Genomic DNA, 21,156 nt, shown 5'->3' with positions numbered 1-21,156 from the left:
CGTGCGCGCCTGCTTCCGGCCGGGGGCGGCTTCCGGCAGGGACCGGAAGCGGGGCCGCGCGGTGGCCATGGGAACCGGTGGGCGCTGCGGGCCGCGGCCCGGAAAGGGCGCGGAGGGGCCGGCATCGGCCCCCAGCTGCTACCGCTGCATCGAGTGCAACCGGGAGGCCCGCGAGCTGTACCGGGACTACAGCCACGGCGTGCTGAAGATCACCATCTGCGTGCGTGCGGGGCGACCGCGGGGGGTGGGTGACTGCAGGCCGTACCGGGTTCACAACCACCGCGGGCTGAAGATCTTAGTCGGGGGCTGCGCTCGGGGTGCGGGTTGGGCGGTGAGTGGCGCGGCAGGCCTGGCCTGGCCCGCGTCCGGCGGACGGGCCTCCTTCCCGATCCCAGCCGCTCTGCCGGGGAACACGGACTTCTGGATGCGGGTGACAGCAGCACCTCGGCCCGCAGCCGAGCGTGGGGTGCGGGGTGGGAGCTCGCGGCCCCTCCCGCTGTGGCACCTCCAAGTTCCCAGTGTGGCTGTGTGACCTACAGCGGTAGTTCTACTGGAGGGGCAGCACCAACCGGGCTGCGCTTCCTGCCCCTGCGGGAAGCCCGCGAGGTTGCAGACCGCCGCTCCTGGAGAGCCCCTTGCCGGCCTGGCCTCACGCGCACGGTCAGCACCCTGCTCCACACTGTCCAGAAGACGCCCGCTCCCCAGGCTCGTGGTGGTGTGCCTCTTCGGGTGCCCACCGGCTACCCCAGAGGCGGGGCAGGCAGGCAGCCTGCTTCACGCAGACTCCAGATCAGCGTGAGGCCGTGGGGCCGGCAGTATGTGCGAAAGCCCATGCCAGACTTGCTAACATTCCGCACGCGCAGGACCGTCAGGACGCCTTCCCACCTAAAAATCAGCTTGAAGTGAAATACCTTTTGAGCACCTTGGATACGTGTGGTCCAGTTAGACGCTTAGTCTCTTGTAAAACCACTTCTTACAGACAAACATGGGAAACTGACTTCAGTGTATGCCCATCCACCTTTGGTGTACATGGGTAAAACAAGACATTTTCAAGTCCTTTCAGATCTCACAGTATGGAGTTGTTGGTTCTAATGTTATCCTGTATTATTCCAGAAATCCTGCCAGAAGCCTGTAGACAAATACATCGAGTATGATCCTGTCATCATCTTGATTAATGCTATTTTATGCAAAGCCCAGGCCTACAGGCACATTCTTTTCAATACTAAGATAAATGTAAGTGATGTAGCCTTTTCTGATGATGCTTTTTATATTTCTAAAGAGTAACAAGAAGAGCTAGTGTGTGGAGGGCGGGTCTCTCAGCCTGATTAGGAGCCAGTGGATGCTACCCGAGTGGGGTGGGCTGGTGGCTGCTGAGGACTCTGCCAGGGCAGCTGCTTTCTGTGGTTTCCACTGGCTTTTAGTGGGCTCCCTGTATGATGTGTCAGTGTGGGAGAGAATTGGACCTACAAGAAGCGGTCAGAAGAAAAATATTTAAAGACATCATTTATTGGGCTTTCTGTGCTGTAGTGTATGAAGTACAACAGAACCAGTGTGTGGGCTGAGGAGCTCCCAGCCTGCAGGCCCCACTCTCATCCCCACTTCACATTGAAGGACAGATCTTAATTTGTAGGGGAAATATGTAAGACGTGAAGGCAATTTGTCTGCTATTGTCTGTTTTGCCCAAACTTCGTGCTTTTGGAAACCTGCAGCTTGTTTTTGCCTCTGAATTGTTTTCTTTCCATGTATTGATTTGTATTCTTTCATTTTTAAAGTTTTACTACCAAAGGTCTGACTCAGAATAGGGGCCTAGATATAATTTGAGAGATCTCTCATATGGTTTTGAAGAATATTATTGATTTAAAACTACTGATTGAGCTGGGTGCCAGTGACTCACACCTGTCATCCTAACTACTCAGAAGACTGAGACTTAAGGAATAGTTTCAAAGTCAACCCAGGCAGAAAAGTCTCTGTGAGCCTCTTAAGTCCAATTAACCACTCAAAAACCAGAAGTGCAGCTGTGGCTCAAAGTGGTAGAGCACTAGCCTTGAGCAAAAGAGCTCAGGGACAGCATCCAGGTCCTGAGTTCAAGTCCCACAACTGACAAAGAAAAAAAAAAAAACTACTGATTGAGAGCTGGGCAGTGGTGCTCAGGCGTGTAATCCTAGCTACTCAGGAGACTGAGATATGAGAATTACAGTTGTTCAAAGCCAGCCCAGACAGGAAAGTCCATGGGATTCTTAGCTCTGACTGACTACCAAAAAAGCCAGAAGTGGCGCTGTGGCTCAAGTGGTAGCCTTGACAAAAAAAAAAGCTAAGGAAGAATGCCCAAGCCTTGAGTTCAGCCCCAGGACCAGCCAAAACAAAAAACAAAAACACCTGATAGAAGGAATACAGTTAGGCACTTAGCTGAAATTGAAATTGCCTACACAGAAGATTCTTCAAAACCAAATGTTTCAGCTCTGCCTGTGGAGGGCTGGGAATGTGGCTACTGGCAGTGTTTGCCTTACATGCATGAAGCCTTGGGTTCCATTCTTCAGCACTACATAAACAAAAGGCCAGAAGTGGTGCTGTGGCTCAAGTGGTAGAGTGCTAGCTTTGAGCAAAAGAAGCTCAGGGACAGCACCCAGGCCCTGAGTACAAACACCAGGACTGGCTAAATAAGTAAATAAACACAGCAGAGCACTGCTTTTCCTGACTGACTTCGTCTCTGACTGTCAGATCCATGGGAAGCTCTGCGTGTTCTGTTTGCTTTGTGAAGCATACCTGAGGTGGTGGCAGCTGCAGGATTCAAGCCAGAGCACCGCCCCTGATGACCTGATCCGCTACACCAGGGAGTGGGACTTCTACAGGATGTTCGCCATCGCATCTTTAGGTAAGGTCATGCCGCGCCTCCCCATACTTAGCTGCTGATTAAAACCAAGTCACAGGCCTTACTGCTAAGAGGAGCTAGCTGATGTAGCATTTGAGACCAAAGGTTCACTAAGCTGCTAGGTTACTTGGTCTAATACTTGCCTTCTTTTGGTATGGAAACAGCTATACTTACCAGAGTAGAAAGTTCCATAAAACACTGTAAAGCTTAATGTCAATAAAAGTCCTAATTTTTAAAGCCTGTAATCCTAGCTATATCAGGAGATCTGTGATGATCAAGGTTCTAGGCCAGCCCACACAGGAAAGTCCTTAAGACTCTTCTCTCCAATGAACCACCAGAAAACCAGAAGTGAAGGGGTACAGCACTCCAGGGACAATGCCCAGGCCCTGAGTTCAAGCCCCAGGACTGACACCAAAAATTTTTTAAAGTCATAATTGTTAAATTCTAAGTTACCCAACTGAAGATTAGGTAAACTCCATCTCTAGTAAAAACAGACTGATAATTGCTAGATACTACCTAGTATACTGAACTAATTACATTATATTAATTCAACATAGTTAAGGGGAAAAACTTCTATAGCTGATGGCTCACAGGGAAATTGGCTATTTCCCAAACTTGTATTTAAAAAGTGCCTTTCTGCCAGGTGCTGGTTGCTCACACCTATAATCTTGGCTAGTCGGGAGACTTAGATCTGCAGATTGAGGCTCAAAGCCAGAAAAGTCTGAGTCTCCAAAAAAGCTGGACTAGGCTAGTATGGATCAAGTGGTAGAATGCCAGCAATGAGCAAAAAAGTGGAACCAGAACTGAAAGTCTGACTTCAAAACCCAGTACCAGTTTACTTCCAAAAAGGAAAAGAGAAAATGCCCTTCTTCAGAATTCAAACTTGTGGCTTGGTCAGAACTGCATTAATTTCTGTGGCTGCTTTATTACTAGTTTGCTTAATTCTCTGTTTCTTTGAGTTAAGCCAAGCACAATAGCACACACCTATAGTCTCAGGTATTCAAGTATGAAGGTTCTGATGGAGCCAGGTCCCGAAACTGCATGACTTTTTTTAAATAGAAGAAAAAGAAAATTTGATGTTGTTAAAGCATTCCTTATGAAATCAGTTGACCATTTGATCTTTTAAACATTCTTTTCATCAGGGTTTAAGCTTGGAGAGAGACATCTATATTTTTATTTCTCATTTCCTCCTAGAACAAACTGCCTTTTTTATTGGCATTTTTGCTTTCCTGTGGCTAGAACGACCCAGGACAGCAAAGAAAAAGCCCAACTTCTTTCTGCTGCTGAAAGCGCTGCTGCTGTCGAGCTATGGGAAGCTGCTGCTGATCCCGGCCGTCATCTGGGAGCACGACTACACACCACTGTGCCTCAAGCTCATCAAAGTGTTCGTTCTGACCTCGAACTCCCAGGCCATCAGAGGCAAGTGTGCTTGTATTCTCCCTGCTCCGCTTTCAGCCTACGGGGAGGCTCTGACACACTATGCCTGCCGAACCCTGGGGTTCTTTGTAGGACTGTAACATGACCGGTGTCTGCAGTGTGCTTTACACGACAAGCACTTGGTATTGTTACATGTGACCACAGCACTTCCGTGTCCAGAATGCGTCTGCCTGTATCGTCTGGGTGCCGTGGGGCTGTGGGATCACCTTGGGCTTGTCTGGAGTAACAGGCTGGGTAGTTGTCAGTCAGAATTACATGCCCGGACAGTACTCCTCTGTCCGGAAATGTGTCTTCACTTTCCCCGTGCACTATGAAAAGTACTCTTCCAGATGAACTGCTAGGGTTCATGAGGCCCCTCCAGTACCATAAAGCCGTGGTGAATGAACCTGCATCCTGGTACTTTGAATCATAATGCAGAGTAGAACACTGCCGCTGTTTCTGTTATTGGTTCAAACTTTTTTTTTTATGCTGGTCATGGGCCTGAATTCTGGGTCTGGGCACTGTCCCTGAGCTCTTAAACTCAAGACTAGCACCACAGCACCACTTCTGGCTTTTTCTGCTTATGTGGTGCTGAGGAATTGAACCCAGGGCCTCATGCATGCAAGGCAAGCACTCTACCACTGAGCTACCTTCCCAGCCCTGGTTCAAACTTTTTTGAGTCTGTTCAGATAGCAGCCTGGTGTTGGTGGTGTAGTCTGAGACTCTTGTTCTCACAGAAGGGTTGCAGATGGACACACAGAAGAAAGAAATATAAATAAGGACAAGGGCAGATTTCCCAAAAACAGCTTTATGAACACATCACAGGTCACTTTACTAAATGACTTCTTTCATTTGTACTTGGATTTTGAGCTCAAGGCTGTGTGTTTGTGGTCTGGGTGTTTGTGGTGCTGGGGTCTGGGACGGGTCAGGCAGGAATGCTACCACTCAAGCCCCTTTTGCCTGTCTCACTGTGCCAGGCCAGCCTGGCTTCTTCATAACTGGAACAAAGGGTACACACCACCGTGCCTTGCATTGATTGAGATGGAGTCTTAGGAACCTCATTTGCCTAAGCTAGCCTTGCGCCATTGTCCAATGAACTCTGCCCCCAGTGGATAGGTTACAAGCTATGCCACGCTTGGCTCATTTAATTAAAACAAATTTTTTGGGGTCTCTTAGTGTCTGTCCTGGGGTTTGAACTCAGAGCCTAGATGCTGTCCCTGAACTTGTTAGCACTCTACCACTTGAGCCACAGCCCCATTTCCAGCTTTGGAGATGAGAATCTCAAGGGCTTGGCTGCCTGGACTGACTTTGAACCTTGATGCTCAAATCTAAGCTTTCTGAGTAGCTAGGGTTACAGTCCTGAGCCACTGGCCCCTGGCTAATTTAAATTCTTTTGGTCTTTTGTAGCTTTTTGTTTTTCTAGGGCTGAGGACCAAACCCAGGGCCTTGTGCACGCCGGGCAGGCACCCTTTCGCTGGGCTAAACCCCCAGCCCCTAATTTAAGTTCTTAAGAGCATATCAAATACCTTTCTATTCCAGTGACTTTGAACATCAACCGCATGGTCTCTCTGCTGGCTGTGCTGAGTGGCTCCCTGCTGGAGAGCGCCATGGTCTACTTCTTCCAGCAAGTGGAGTGGGACGTCAGTAGCGACTGTGCCATCTATAAGTCTCAGGACCTCTGAGGTATGGGCCATGCACACTGACACCGTAGACCCCCAGTACCACAGGTGTGCACCACCACATGTCTACTGGGCTGCATTCCTCCCCCAGCACCTCTCCCCACCAGGACTGGCACACATGGGTCCCCGGGTTCTCCAGTTCTGTTTGTCATAGCAAAAAGTTCGTGTGGCTGCTTCTGGGTCTTATCCTCACCGTCAGACATCTCCATGCAAGCCGTTCCTGCCATGGTGGGACCTCACACTCTGAAGTCCACTGGCAAGGCCTGCCACCCAGCCCAGCTGCCCTCCTCCTCTCTCCACCACCCTGCCTCTTGCTACCTCTTACCTCGGTCCCTTGACCTTGAGTTTTTCTCTGCTTCTGGCCTGCTCTGCCTCTCCTGCTGTCCCCTGCCCGCCCCCTGCCACTTCACCCTCTTCCTTTTTGGGTCTTCAGAGATGCTGTTGCCTCCACAATGGCTCTTTCTGCACACACTCGTGCACACACACACACCCCACCCACGTTTTATTCTGCACCAGGCTGAGCCTGCTTCATTCATCCCCTTCTATGCTGCTTTCCTCTGGGTAAGATACACATTTGCACAGCTGCTGAGTCTGCAGTCTGAAATCCCATAGGAAAGCTGCTTTTCACAGGGCTCATCCTCCAACCCAGTGTCTCCTCAGACACATGCCCTTCCCTGCCACCTCTTCTCCTTTGCTGAGCAGCTCTGTCCTCTAGCCCTCTGGGAACCCTTTCCAGGCCCCAGGCCTCCAGCTCTCTGCACAATTGCTGGTCTGTTTCTCTCATTAATGCAGGTTGGGCAGGTCCTGCCATATCCAAGGACAAGCAGCTATGACGTAGAACTCAGTGTCACCACCTCCCCCCAAACAATCCTTTTTTGTTGTCAGTTGTGGGTCTTGAACTCTGGGCCTGGGCGCCGTCCCTCAGCTCTTCAGCTCAAGGGGAGCCCTCTACACTTGAGTCACAGTGCCACTTCCGGTTTTCTGGTGGTTCATTGGAGATTAGAGTCTCATAGACTTTCTTACCCAGGCTGGCTTTGAACCATGATCCTCATATCTCAGCCTCCTGAGTAGGATTAAGGCGTGAGCCACCAGTGCCTGGCTCAAAACAGGGCCTTGACTGCCAGCTCCCCTCTGCAGTGACCCTCACTTCTCCTCAGCCCCCTCTGCAGTGACCCTCACTTCTCAGCCTCTTTTGCAGTGACCCTCACTTCTCCTCAGCCTTCCCTGCAGTGATTTCCACTTCTCCTCAGCCTCCCCTGTAGTGACCCTCACTTCTCCCAGCCTCCTCTGCAGTGACCCTCACTTCTCCCAGCCTCCCCTGGAGTGACTGTGTGGCTCAGCCCTCACGGTTGTCTGCACTGTAATTGGGGTTTTCCTCCCAAGCCCATTCCTCGGCTCACCTCTTCCCTTTCAGAGGTCACTCTCTAGGGGACACACTGTGCCAGATGGCACTGCAGCATCTGCGTCCATCCAGAGAGCCTCCTCAGGTGGCGTTCCTCAGCTTGCCAGACCTGGTATTTCTCAGCTCTCATCAGTGCCTCTGGCTGGCAGGTGTCACTTAAGGTTATGACAATAGGCTCCCCTACTTAGTAACACTTAGGAGCAATGTCCTGTATCGCACGGTCTCAGGCTCCATGCTGGTGCGTCACTGAAGTGTCCTGTGCTCAGTGCCCGTGTCTGCTGCAGCCCCAGATCCTGCTGCCTCGAGCATCGCTGTGGTACTGGCAAAAGGCGCCCTGACCTCCCCGTCACCAGCTGCTGATCCTTCTGCACACGTGAGCAGTTGTCAGACGCCCAACCAGTGAGGGGAAGCGAGGGCCTTGTGGTGTGAAGCAGAACCCAGAACCCCCTTTCCCCCCCCAGCAGCACCAGCACTGAGAGAGAGAGTACCCCAGGGGAATCCTTTAAACTCAAGTTTCTTAAATATTTTGTTTTTACAATAGTGGAAACATTTTTTTCAATAAAGTCTTTCAAAAGAATCAGACTTGGTAAATTGTTTAACTCAGTAACAACGCTGCTTGCTCTTTCACATCAGCTGACCAAAACCAAAGCATTAACTTGTATACCCTGTGGGGTGAATTACATCTCAGAAAGGCTATTAAAAAAAAAAAAAAAAAAAGAGGTGATAACAGTAACCCTATCCATTTGTTTGGAATTTTTGTGGTGTTTGTTTCGTTTTTTTGTGCCAGTCCTGAGGCTCAAACTCAGGGCCTGGGCACTGTCCCTGAGTTTTTGTGCCCAAAGCTAGTGCTCAACCACCTGAGCTACAGCTCACTTCTGGCTTTCTGGTGGTTAAGTGGAGTCTCATGGACTTTCCTGGCCGGGCTGGCTTCAAACCATGATTGTCAGATCTCCGCCTCTGAGTAGCTAGGATGACAGGTATGCACCCCCAGTCCCCAGTTTGTTCTGTTGTTTTTGAGAAGGCGTTTGGTACCTTGCCTCGATCAATCCTGGCCTGTCATAGGAGGAGGTTCACGGCCAGGCGTGATGGGCACCCTGCCACAACATAAGCAGGCAGGAGGAGGCTGGGCCATGGCTGGGCAATGGGGGACGCACGGCAGGGAATCCCAGCTGGCACCGCTCCCATGATGACACTGACCACCCATGCGCCAAACTGACAATTCATGAATAGCCCTTGAGTGAGGGTCAGCTGCAGGTAGCCTGGGCAGACAACGGTCCGCCCCCCACTTGGGGTGGACTTTCGTTCAGGTTAAGAAAGCTGAAGATTCTGAGTTAATAACACAGTAACTGCTGAGCACATTTATCCTCATGTTGAATCCAAAGTGACATTCCCGTCAGGTGTGTTAATAAATATACATTAAGGCTTTCAGTGAGCACTTGGGGGAGGCCCTGCAGTGTGACACGCTGGTCTACATCTGTCTTTAAAGACAAACAGCTACCTTACTACATGAGTGATAAAAATACTGCTCGTCCCAGTCCAGCCCTGCACACAGCCTCCCCTCCTCCTATCCCTGAGGGCGGAGTGAGTAACCGGGAGGGTCGGGGAACAGCGTTCGGACTGGCAGAAATGCCCGCTTCAGCAGGAAGCTCTTAGCAGGCCACCTGGATAATGAATGATGCAGCTTACAATAAAGCTGAACAAAGGATCTAAAAACTGACTAGACAGCATGCTAAGGAGGTGGTTTGCATACCTCCCATTGGAAGCAGAGACCCTAAACCACAGCTTACAAATAACCTGTGCCCAGTCACCGCACAAATGCCAGCGAAGGCCTTCCACCAAGCTGACAGCAGGTGAGCCTGAGCCATAGCTGTTGGGACAGTCTGCACCACCAAGAAGACCGTGCACACACCCTGCATGGAGGGCCACCGGCCACGGAGGGGCAGTAGTGCTTTCTTGTGGGAGAAGTGCTACCCAGCCTGTTCAGGCCTTAGATGGACTCCAGACCCCAGTCACCACAGGACAGTGGGGCCATGGGCAGTGTCAAGTCCCGGGGTGGGCCTCGGCGTCCGCACTCCTGGAGGGATCTCTGCCCCTGGAAATCCTCCACCACCTCCTCCTCTTCCTCCTCGAAGAAGCCGTTCTCCAGCGCATAGGCACAGTCCGGGCTGGCAGCCGCCTGGCACGCTCCTTTGTACTCCTGAATTGACTCGTAGAGGCTGTAGAGCTGGCAGAGCAAGGACATGTCCAGCTGGCGGAGGCCAACCTAGAGGAAAGAGTGGGGAGGACAGATGGCATCAGCACTGGACTTTGGTTGGGGCTAAACACCCAGCCAGCCTGGAGGGCCAGCACACGGCTGCCTCCCATGTGGAACACCGCAGCGCACTGCCTGCATGCATGGGTTTCCAGTGTGGAGAACACGGGGGCTGTGTCATGCCACACTGACACTGCTCCCATGTCTGGGAATGGTCAAAACTGTAGGGGTGAACCCAGCCCATGGGGTCCGCCCCCCTGAAGTACCAGCACCGCGTCTCAGGGAGCCCCACTAGCCTCACTGGGATGTGAGGCTGGGGGCGGGGATCCGCTCTCCATGAAGCACAGATAAGACCCACATTTGGCTGGCCTGCCATATGTGGGGACCAGGCATGAGAGACTGTGAGGGGCAGATTCTCCCTGCCACACGCTGTCCTGGGAGCATCGGGGGTCAGACTCCCCTCTCCCCTAACAGGGCTGGTCCTACTGGAGATGGCTGTCATCCGTCCCTACATCAGCCAGGGCCGGGTGAGGCGTGGCCTTGGCAGTGCCGCCTGGGCAGTGCCTCCCAGAAGCCGCCTTCACAAAGCAGGTGTGACAGAACACTTAGTCACAGAAGTGCTCAAGTCGTCCACCCCACTGCAGACCAGGGCAGGGCACTCGAATCTGTCCACCCCACAGAGAAGGTCCCTGGGCCTGGAAACCCAGGGGAGCCTTCAATGGGCACAGCAGGGGTGGGGGTGCACACTGGACAGAAAGCCAGCGTACCTCTGGACCTGCAAGGTGGCAAAGGTGAGCAGCGCTGCCCCCTGCCCTGGGCAAGTGACCCTCCCCTGAAGACCTCAGCTTCTGCAAGATGGAGGGACTTCTGTCACAGGGCTGCGGGGTGAAAGAAAACCAGTCACCACTCAAGATGCCCACCTGTGTGCTGGGGCCAGGGACGTGTCCACACAGGAACGTGTACCACTTGGTGGTGCATTCAGCTTCCACCATTGCCAGCCTGGCTGTATGCCCACATAAGACAGCCACATAAGATACCTATGTATACCCATGCACAAAAGAGGGAGCCTGAGGCCCAGGAAGAGCCTTCACCCAGGAATACAGCCAGGACCCGACTGCAGGTGCCTCAAACCTCAGCTGTGCCTCGTCACCACACACAGAATGACCAACTGGCTCTGGTGACCACTCGGTCACCTGACCATCTAAGCAGACTGTGGAGAAAGCACTGGAAAAGTCTTCTCAAGGAGAAAGCTGGACACAGATGCACTCTGCTAGTACCCTCGTGACTCGTTGTGCTTCTAGAACACCTAAGAGAATCCTTTCTTGGTAAGACAGCATGGTGGCAAGTTAGGGCACAGTCCCTAGGCCAGCTTGACCCTTCTCACTGGCTCTGTGGTGGACCACACCTCCGCCACCATAGAAGAGAAGACTGACTCATCACCTGTGGCCCAGCGGGGTGGGCAGGGCTGCTGTTCTATCCACATGCATGGTGATGTGCATGTAAGCACCTGAGTGTGGGATCCTAGCCTGCTCTCAAAAGCAGACCAGGTTCAGTGGCTTCTGATGCACAGGTACTCCAGGATCCCTGAGCGTCACACAGGCCCCACAGCTGGGCCATTCTCCACTGCTCTTGTTGTCTCCAGAGCTAGGGTTCAAATCCGAGGCCTTGCCCACGGTAGGCAGGCACTCTACCACCAAGCTACATCTAGCCCTCTGAGTTTTAAACATCACCAGGTGAGTCTAATGGCCAGTCTCAGTGAAACCCAGCAGACTGAACACAAAGGTCTCTATCTCCTCTAAGCCACTTAGTCGCCAGGCTCCTGTTCACAAGCCTGGGGTTTGGGGTCACCAGGCAGCAGAGACCATGTCTTAAAAGAAAGAACAAAATGAAAGAAAAACAACTCCCCTTCTGTAGGTGAATATTTCTGTCACAGTTCACATTAGAGAGCTCTGTCACTCACTACCTGAGTCCCTCCTCCACTCCGGCTCCTATCTTCCAGGATTCTTCTCAGAATCAGATCTGAACCACCATGACCTCAACTCTCTGAGGTCAAGGCATCTGACTCTTGTACTATTTAAGACAAGGAATGAAACCTTTACACAGCTGGGCGTCCGTGGCTCACGCCTGTAATCCTAGTTACTCAGGAGGCTGAGATTTGAGGATCACAGTTCAAAGCCAGCACAGGCAGGAAAGTCTGTGAGATTCTTATCTACAATAAACTACTAGAAAACCAGAAGGGGTGCTGTGGCTCAAGCGGTAGAGACCTTGCCTTGAGCTGAAGAGTGCAGGTAAAGTGCCCAAGCCCAGAGTTCAAGCCCCACGATGGACAAAAAATAAAATAAAAAAATAAAAAAACCCTTAACAACCCCGCATTTCCCATTCACTTAAAAAAAAACACACATGAAAATCTCATCAGATCCTGAGCTCACTTCTCCCAGTTGCCGTGACCCAGCAGGGCTGGGGACCCCAGGACTCTACTTCCCACCTCGGGATCCCTTTAGGAGCCAACAACAAAGATGGAAGGAGCACTGTGCAGATGCAGAGATAAATGGCCTTCTTGGGTCACCTGGGTCCGAAGGACTCTCCTAGGTGTCAGCAGCTCTGCCCCCCACGCCGCCCCAGACCCCCCCCCACCCCACCAGACGCAATGCACGCGTGGCTCCAGGCTCTTTCTCAGCTGCCAAAACCTCTACTAGGCCTCTATGGGCGGCAGTGACTCACAGCTGCCTGTCATGGGTGGGACACTGGCCTAGAAATGAAGGTCTGCCCCACCTAGAGACAGCAAGGGCCTACACACACTCATTACACAGCCAGACACGTGCCCAGGACCTACACACATGTGCACACACACACCTGTGCGTGCCCCAGTTCCTCAATGCCACCTCGTTCAGGCTCTAGAGGACACTTGCTCTGACTTGGCAGAAATCCTCAGGACTGCCAAGCCTTGCAGTGAACAACCCGGACATTCTCTCAGACACCCGGTACTCCCGGAGGCTGTCAAAGGTGTCCACTCATTTTCCAGGGCAGCTGAAGACCCTGGGCAGCTGGCTCAGCTCCTCCTCAGCTGTGGCATAGGCACTGCCCAGCTGCTCCCACTGAGGCAGGAAGCCAGGGCACTACAGGAGAAAGGGAATCTGTCTAGAAAGGAGGAAGTGGGGGAAGGGGGTAGGGTACAGGGGGCCACAGAAGGCTGGCCAGACATGGGTGCCAGACATGGGTGGTGCTGGGTGGAGCCTTGGGTCATGACATACCCCAGGAAGGTGCAGTGTTAGACAGGCAGCCCGATGTGCCCCTGCAACCCAAGGTTTCCCTATAGAAAGTGCCATCATCAAGTCACCTGTAATTCTAGTACTAGGAGGCTGAGATCTGGAGGATCGAAGTTGAAGGACAGCGTGGGCAGAAAAGTCCATGAGCTCCATCTCAAAATCAGCTCAAAATCCATCTGGAGGCATGGTGCAGGTGGTAATGCGCTAGTCTAGTTGAGTGTACAAGCAAGCCAAGGAAACACTTGAGGCCTTGAGATCAAATCCTAGTACCACCAAAAAAAAAAAAAAACAACCACAAAAACCACCCAACTTCTACCTAAGAAAAGCCAGAGGGCAGACCAGGCTTCCTCCTGTGAGCTCTCGGCTCTTCATTGCATGGAGGTGAGGTGAGGCCTTCCCACAAGGCAGGGGTTCCGGGGCAAGCTGCAGGACTGGGGAACTGCTCAGGAGCTGCCCTGTGTCTCCCATCATGCGGTGTCCCTTGGCACACTGAGCCACACAACCATCCCCCACTGCCTCTGCAGAGACAAGTGACCAGATCTGACAGACACCATTCTCTGAGTGGGGAGCTGGGGTCTAAGACTTCACCAAGGAAGCCACAGCATCCCCAGGGGTCCCCAAGGACAAGGGTGCCTCCTCGTCGAGCTGTCTTCTGAAAGCGCTGGGGAAACATTGAGACAGGCTCTGAACACACAGAATTCTCTACCCTGCACATGCCGCCCTTTATTCTAGACCGAGAATACGAGGGACGATCGGGCTCGTTTCCATGGCGGTGAACAGCCTGCTGACGTCCTTTCTTTTCTGTTCAGGCTTCCTGCTTCCTTCCTGGCCATTCCTTCCTCTTCCTCTCGCCACCCCCAACACCTTCACTGCCTCCTGCCAGGTGGCTCCCCAGCCTCAGCATGCCCCACCCCAACCTGCTTCCTTTCACCCCGCAGGGCTGGGGTCCCAAAAGTCTAATGCCTTTGAAGGCCACAAGGGCAACACGGCCACCCCAGATGAAGCTTTAAAGAGAAATGTTTGCTGATTTGAAGCAAAGCATTCTGAAAAACATGAAGATGTTCTTTAGAAATAAAAACCTTATTTTAAAAATATTTTTAAGTATTTTAGTTTCATATAAGAAACTAAACCTAAAAGTTGAGATGATTCAATAGTATGTTTAAGAGATACAAAAAGCAACTTTTCCCCAAATACAGCAGAGCTAAAGTAAGCTAAGCCTATGAGGAAGAGACCTTATCTCAGCACCCTGTGGTTAGGGACAGTCAAGTGGCGGGTAGGGTTAAGGCGGTGCATCATGCCAACATCCTCTGAGGATGCTCCTCCCATGGCCGGAACTCCTCAGCTGGGATAGAAAAAACACCAGGTTCAAGAAATGATGGTGTAGCCAGGTGCCGATGGCTCATGCTTGTAATCCTAGCTACTCAGAAGGCTGAGATCTGAGGATCACGGTTCAAAGCCAGCCAGGGCAGAAAAGTCCGTGAGACTCTTATCTCCAATGAACCACCAGAAAACCAGAAGTGGTGCTGTGGCTCAAGTGGTAGAGCTCCAGCCTTGAGCTGAAGAGCTGAGGGACAGAGCCCAGGCCCAGAGTTCAAGCCCCACAACTGACAAAAAAAGAAAAAAAAAGAAAAAAGAAATGATAGTGCAAACTGAGTGTGGTAGGTCGTGTTTATGATCCCAGCACTCAGGAAGTTAAAGCAGGAAGACATGTTTGAGCCAGCCTAGGACACAGAGTTAGCCCCAGTCAAAGTGATAACAATGCAATCATTCCAAAGAAGTGATCAAGGTGCGGCGATCAAAAACACACGCTATAGAAGAGTAAGTTCAGCAGTGATCTATACACACACACACACACACACACACACACACACGTGAATGCACGCACATGCACACACACATGGGCAAACTTTTCAGTGGAAAACAAATGTCTGAGAACTTTCTGGAAAGAGGACTGTGGGGAGAGCACTGCTCAGCCAGCTCACAGCCTCCCGGGGTGCTCGGCTCCCCCTACCAGCATGGCTGTCATTAACAAAGGCAGGGCAGGGTGAGGTGCAGAAGGCCAGTGCTGGTGGCCTGGGCGAGGCCCTGAGCTCCATCCGCAGCCCAGAAAGGAAAAAAACAAATTCATCATGAAAGGAAAACACACAACGAATCACACTCACTCCAAGGAGGCGCACATCCTCCCCTCTGAAGTTCAGAACAGCTAGCAAGTTCATTTCTAGAGGTTCAAGGCACACAGACAAGTCCTTGTTTTGACGTGGACACTGATTCTGTAGCTGAGGCCGAGGGGGAGGACGCAGCCCGGCCAGGGAGCACTGAGGCAGAGGCAGGGCAGGGCTGCAGCGGCAGGGCCACGCTGTGGCCCCGTGGACAGCCTGGAGTCCACACAGACAAGGGTACTGGCCGTGCTTACGGGGTCCTGGTTGTGTTTCTCTTTGTGCAACCTACGTGGACGCTACTTTCTAGTGCAGTGCTTATGTTGTTTTTATGAAAGGGGGATGTGAGATGAATACTTTAAAAGTGTGTTACAATATGTATAAACACAACATAAATCCACAGGAGAAAGGTTAAGTAACACGGAAAGCGCTAATTTGATCAAAGTGCATTGTATATGTGTCGTAAATATCACAATGAAACACCTTTGTACAGTTAGTTTATGTTAATAAAAATTTTAAAATAGCCAGCGCTGGTAGCTCACGCCTGTAATCTTAGTTTCTCAGGAGACAGATCTGAGGATCACGGGTCAAACCCAGCCCAGGTCAGAAAGTGTGTAAAGACTCTGATCTCCAATTAACCACCAGAAAACCAGAAGTGGTGTAGTGGCTCAAGTGGTAGAGCACTAGCCTTGGGCAAAAGAGCTCAGGGACACCGCCCAAGCCTCTAGTTCAAACCCAACACACAAGAAATAAACAGGGGCTGGGAAGGTGGTTCAGTGGTAGAGTGCTTGCCTTGCATGCATGAGTCCCTGAGTTCGATTCCTCAGCACCACATAAGCAGAAAAAGCAGGAAGTGGTAGAGTGCTAGCCTTGAGCTGGAGAGCCAAGGGACAGCACCCAGTCCCAGAGTTCAGGCCCCACAACTGACCAAAAAGAAAAAGAAATAAACAAACAAATAACGAGTAAGCATTGGCAGAGGGCTGGTCAATCCACCCCCAGCAACCTGGGAAATGCCCCACATCTAATGGAACTGTCCAGCTGGTTTCACAGATCGAAGTGCAGGGGGTGGGGGGCATGGGCCTGGGCCAACACAGTGGGTGAGCGGTGGGGGCAGCGGGGGGCGAGGGCCTGCAGTGCCGATATCACAGCCATAGCCCTCAGGACACCCCTGCCAGAGCAAGACAGGGGCTGGGGACCCACCCCTCCAGGCCTTGCTGACCACTCTGCCCTCCTTGGTGGCACAAAGGCCCCAGGCATCAGGTCGGCTCCACTTCCAGTTGAGGCCTTCCCCCTGGTGCACCTGACCTTCCAGAGCTACAGCAAGAAGGAGATCAGAGGCCAGAGGCCAAAGCCCAGAGAAGGGGACGGCACTAAAGGCTCCAAGGTATGGAAACACCTGGACTGTGCTCTCTTGAGGTCTGCCGATGAAAAGGTACTCAGCATGCTAGCAACGCACGCCTGATGTCTACAGTACCACACGGTGCCTTTAACCAAAGGAGAATGGAAAGGTTATGACATTCGTAAGACACGTATACATTTGGTAAATGACACAAATAGGTAAAGTAGTAGATCAAAGTTAAAGGTGGAATAAAAAACGCTTTTTAGTTCTTCAGATCTGCCTGTGTGGCTGCAACAACCTTCACTTGGAAATAACTGCAAAAAAACTTTCTTTCCTTGGGGAATCCAGTTCCACCCTCTTGATTAAAACAGTCCTATCCCAGTCATAACTGGTCCAGGCTGGCCAAACTACCGGAACTGGCGTCTGCCCACTGGAACTAAGTGTGGCCAGAACTGAGCCTGGACCTGTCTAGCCAGGCAGCTCCAACAGGAGGACACTAAGGGGGAGGGGAAAGAGCTGCCCACTGTGGGCTCAGCCTGTACTCCCTCCCAACACACCGTGCCCTTCCTACGCTCCTCCTGCGGCAGAAAGCTAGTTCTGATTGTTTCTACCCCTCAAGGAGACTTCCACCACGGAAACTGAGAACTGGTGTGGAGCAGAGTGGGATGCTGCTGCTCAGGGCTGCCTCCACCCACCCAGCAGGTGCTTCCAGCTCCCAAACAACAGCCAGCCATCTCCCATCTGCCCTCCACCCTCCAGCCCTTCACACCTTCACCCAGCCAGGGCTGCCCAGTGTGACTCAGAAACAGATTAACAAAGGTTTTCAGAATGACTCTCTCAGCGGTTGCTTCAGAGCAACAACTAAGGATTTGATCCTTGAGCTTTCTCTGGAGCTTTCCAACGGGATCTCTTGAGAGGCTACTGGGACTCTTGAGGCACAGAATTTCACAGATATGGGGCTGGTAGAAAGGAAGCAATGCCACTCGGAATGCAAGCTCTAACTCATGGGACAGGGTGCAGTCAAGGATAGGCTACCCCCCTCCCCCCAGGACTCCCGGCCTCTCCAACCTGCATAGATTGTGCCCCTGGCCTCCTTACTGTCTGTCCTGGAGGCAGCACATTCACTTCCAGCTCCAGGCTCTTCAACAGGTGCTCTCTGCACCCAGATTCATCTTCCAGCCTCCAGCTCCCCTTCTCAAATGTATAAACAGGCGTGCACTGCTGTGCAAGCCCCACCAAGACAGCCACTCCCAACAGCGACAATTCAGACGGCATGCTGCCCTGACAACCCACAGATGGCACACTGCCCATGGCATGCTGCGCTGACAACCCACAGACGGCATGCTGCCCACGGCACGCTGCCCTGAAAACGCACAGAGGGCAACGCTGCGCTGAGAACCACAGAGGGCACACTGCCCTGAGAAGCCACAGACGGCACGCTGCGCTGAGAACCCACAGACAGCACACTGTGCTGAGAACCACAGACAGCACGCTGCCCTGAGAACCACAGAGGGCACACTGCCCTGAGAACCAGAGATGGCACGCTGCCCTGAGAATCCACAGAGGGTACTGCGCTGAGAACCACAGAGGGCACACTGCCCTGAGAACCCCACGCCCCTGCATCAAGGCTCACTGATACACAGTAGCACGTGCCCCTGCTTGAAAAGCTGCAGGACACATGGACTGAGAAAGTGTCCTGCAACAAGTGTCCCCCAAAGGCACAGAAGAATGTACAATGCAATCTTGTGTGTGCATCCCGTGTATGTGTGTGTCTGTGCACACATTTGTGTGCAAAAATATAACAGGACCGAGCTCCCAACCCATAGCCTCTGCCACCTCCCCCTCTGGAGTCCTGGGACCAGACATGTCTGCTACACTTGGCACTTTGCCTCTTCAGGAGATATCCCAAATCAGTGATGATCATCTCTGTGCTAAGATCGTGATGCTTCTTGTGTGTGCTTGAACTGGGGCCTGAGCTGTCCCTCAGCTTTTCTGCTCACGGCTGGGGCTCTATCACTTGAGCCACAGCTCCACTCACACCTTCCGTTGGGAGGGGATTAACTGGAGATAAGAGTCTCAAGCACTCTTTTGCTAGGGCTGGCTCCAAGAGGTGATCCTCGGATCTCAGCCTGCCGGTCAGGTCACAGATGCGAGCCACCAGCGCCTGGCTGTCATTTTTCGCTGTTCTGCTCCGACAGATTTTCCATAGCAGTGCTTGAGTCGTCTCTGACCACTTTTTTTTTTTTAATCACTTTCCTGGACCCTCACATTAAACGTCAATCCCTGAGGCTCTTCAGCCGCTGCCTCCGCCGACTGGCTGGTCTGGGGGTCACCGGGAGGTGGAGGTGGACCTGAATCGCCCTGGAGGACCTGGACACTGCTAGGACATGGCAGCTGCTCCCGTCGGCGACGGTGGCCTAGCGAGTGGGGCGCCCGAGGAGCAGGGCCGCCGGGGGCTGCGGCCCCGCGCCCGCGCCCCGCCCACTGCCACTCGTACCCAACATGGCTGGCCGGCCGGCGTGAGGGACTTAGGAAAACCCTTCCACGGGAACTAGCCGTGGCCTCGCTGCCGCCTTCCAGTCTGTCCACTACGCGTGGGGGCCGCGTCCGGTGCGGGCGGCGCGTCCTGGTCGCGGGCGCGGGGGGAACCTGCCCACGTGGGGCCCGAACCGGCCCGGGCTCCGACCCCCGTGATGATTTAAAGCGCCCGGTCCTCCGGGTCGCGGTCCCGGGGGAGGGCGGGGCTCCCGCGTTCACTCCCCCTCCCCCCCGGGGAGGACCCGGCCGGCGCGGGCGCCTGGGGCTGGCGGAGGCCAGGAGGCGGTGGGGCCGGGGGAGGCCGGCGCCGCCCGCCCGCCCGCCCGCCGCCCGCGAGCGCCCAGTGCGCTTCCGGCGCCGAGGCCCGGGACCCGGCGAGCTCCAGACCCTGCCGCCGCCGCCCGCGCGGGAGCCCGCCCCGCCCGGCCCGCGCCGACCGCCCGCCCGCCGGCTCCCGGGCGCCGGCCCCGCGGCGGCGCGGGGACTTCCGGGAGCGGCCCGCCGCCCCGACGACTCACCATCTCCTTGCGCAGCAGCGCCAGCGCGGCGTCCAGGTTCGGGGGCCGGGCGAGCCCCGCCGCCCGCGCCCCGCCGCCCGCGGTCCCGCGGCTCAGCTCGTCCTGGATGCGCGACTTCTGCGCGTACAGCCGCTCCAGCCGCCGCCAGCCGCCCGCCGCGCCGCCCGCCGCCGAGTGCAGCAGCCCGCTCAGGCTCTTGGGCAGCGGCGGCAACCCGTCCACGCGCAGCCCCCGGGCCGCGCCCGCCGCCCCGGCCTCGTTCATCGCGCGGCGCCCGGCCACGCGCCCGCCGGGGGCCGGAGTCTTCGAAGCCCTGACGGCCCCGCCCACTTTCCACCCGTACCGCCCCACCCGATGGCTGCCTCCGCCCGCCCTCCCAGAGGCTCCGCCCCCAGCTCCAACCACGCCCCCACGAGAGCCCAAGGTCCTCCAAGGCCACGCCCCCTGCTAGGTCCTCGGCTTTCCCCGAGGTCACGCCCCCAGCCCCTCTGGCCCGCCCCCTACAAGAGCATGGGGCTCCCAGAGGCCACGCCCTCAGACCCAGCCACGCCCCCGCGGGAGCCCCGGGTCCTCCGAGGCCCCGCCCCCTCCGGGAGCCCCGGGCCGGCGCGCCCTTCCCGCGCGGTCCGCCCCTCGGCCGGGGCCCGGGCTCCCGGCCGGCCAGGCTCTGGCTCCGGCTCCACCTCAGCCCTCGGCCCAGGCCCTAGTGCAGCGGGACGGGGAGGGCGAGGAGGAGGAGGCCGGCTGTGCGGGCCCCGCCCACCTCGCGGCTTCTCAGACGGGGCGAGCGCCGAGCCGCGACCGCCCCCAGGGCGCCGCTCGTCGTGGGGTGCGCGGCGGACGCGGGCGCCGCTCGTCGTCGGGGGCGCGGTGGAGCACAAGTCGCTCAGGGCCGCGGCGCTGCACGGGCCTGCCGCGCATTTCCGCCGCCTGTCCCCCGGACGGTGACCTCCCATGACCTCCCCGCGCCGGCGCCGCCCCATCCATTGCTTCCGGGTCTGTTTGGCGGAGCTGGCGTGGGGAGTGGAGCGCGGACACGCCGGACCCCCGACGGAGGGAGGAGCGGGCGCCAGCCTCCCGCGGGGACCCCGGGTCCACCACAGCCAGCGCCCCGAGCCGCCCTGGGGTCACGCCGAGGCCCTGCCCTCGCCAGGCGGCCGGCCTCGCCTCCGCCTCGTCCTGAAGCCCCTGAGCTGGTCTGGTCGCCCGGGTGGCGGCTCATCCTGTAATCCGAGCACGGATGGGAGGTGTGAGACTGGCGAGGGGAACGCTAATCCAGACCGCCTAGCCAGACCCTGCCGGAGGAAAACACACACACACAGACATCCACCTACACAGACATGCCCACACGCGTGCACATACAGACATACACACAGACGTGCACAGACATGCACACAGACGTGCACACACACGTGCATATACAGACATGCACACACAGACATGCATACACAGACATGCACACACAAGCGTGCACACACACCCTTGAACACACACAATTTTGGATTACTTTGTCTCCTCACAATCTTGAGTTTTAATCCCAAATCTTACAGTTTAGTAACCGTCTGCCCCAAGTGCTGAAACTCAGGAAGGCAAACAGACCCAAGGAGCCGCAATCTACTTTCCAAGAAAGAAAGGGGTGAGGGTGGAGAACTTTCACTGTGGACCTCCGTGTGTTGTGTGCATTGTCACATCAAGCATCCAATAAAATTAAAAAGGCTTTTC

At 54.7% G+C, this 21,156-nt stretch overlaps 2 protein-coding genes across 4 annotated transcripts; one reads left to right on the top strand and one right to left on the bottom strand.

The window, feature by feature from the left end:
* The first annotated feature begins 50 nt into the window (after positions 1 to 50).
* On the top strand, positions 51 to 7,943 carry Arv1 (ARV1 homolog, fatty acid homeostasis modulator). Of its 3 annotated transcripts, none has more exons than XM_069998157.1 (6): positions 51 to 220; positions 1,114 to 1,233; positions 2,719 to 2,872; positions 4,109 to 4,288; positions 5,825 to 5,968; positions 7,594 to 7,943. In XM_069998157.1, exons 1-5 carry the CDS (start codon positions 68 to 70, stop codon positions 5,965 to 5,967), a joined length of 750 nt encoding a protein of 249 aa, XP_069854258.1. In that variant the 5' UTR covers positions 51 to 67; the 3' UTR covers position 5,968; positions 7,594 to 7,943. The 3 variants fall into 3 exon arrangements, with proteins under 3 accessions (XP_069854258.1, XP_069854257.1, XP_069854255.1); XM_069998156.1 differs by having other exon boundaries at positions 4,064 to 4,288; positions 7,651 to 7,943; XM_069998154.1 differs by having other exon boundaries at positions 4,064 to 4,288.
* Fam89a (family with sequence similarity 89 member A) lies at positions 5,074 to 19,730 on the bottom strand. The gene is made up of 2 exons (XM_069998158.1): positions 19,435 to 19,730; positions 5,074 to 9,629 (listed from the first exon to the last, which is right to left on the bottom strand). The coding sequence occupies exons 1-2, from the start codon at positions 19,696 to 19,698 to the stop codon at positions 9,354 to 9,356; spliced, it is 540 nt and encodes a 179-aa protein (XP_069854259.1). The 5' UTR covers positions 19,699 to 19,730; the 3' UTR covers positions 5,074 to 9,353.
* Between the last annotated feature and the right edge of the window lie 1,426 nt (positions 19,731 to 21,156).

Source organism: Dipodomys merriami, unplaced genomic scaffold (genome assembly GCF_024711535.1).
Source record: "Dipodomys merriami isolate MVZ:Mamm:240054 unplaced genomic scaffold, mDipMer1.0.p SCAF_51, whole genome shotgun sequence".
NCBI lineage: Eukaryota > Metazoa > Chordata > Mammalia > Rodentia > Heteromyidae > Dipodomys > Dipodomys merriami.
The sequence above is the reverse complement of the archived record's forward strand: the minus strand, read 5'-3'. Positions and strand labels throughout refer to the sequence as shown.

Coding starts and splice junctions, on each gene's coding strand:
- Fam89a (XM_069998158.1), bottom strand. CDS start 19,698: ATGAACGAGGCCGGGGCGGCGGGCGCGGCCCGGGGGCTGCGCGTGGAC. Junction 9,630..19,434: donor CGCTGCTGCGCAAGGAGATG/GTGAGTCGTCGG, acceptor TCTTTCCTCTAG/GTTGGCCTCCGCCAGCTGGA.
- Arv1 (XM_069998156.1), top strand. CDS start 68: ATGGGAACCGGTGGGCGCTGCGGGCCGCGGCCCGGAAAGGGCGCGGAG. Junction 1,234..2,718: donor TTTTCAATACTAAGATAAAT/GTAAGTGATGTA, acceptor TCTGACTGTCAG/ATCCATGGGAAGCTCTGCGT. Junction 4,289..5,824: donor GAACTCCCAGGCCATCAGAG/GCAAGTGTGCTT, acceptor TTTCTATTCCAG/TGACTTTGAACATCAACCGC.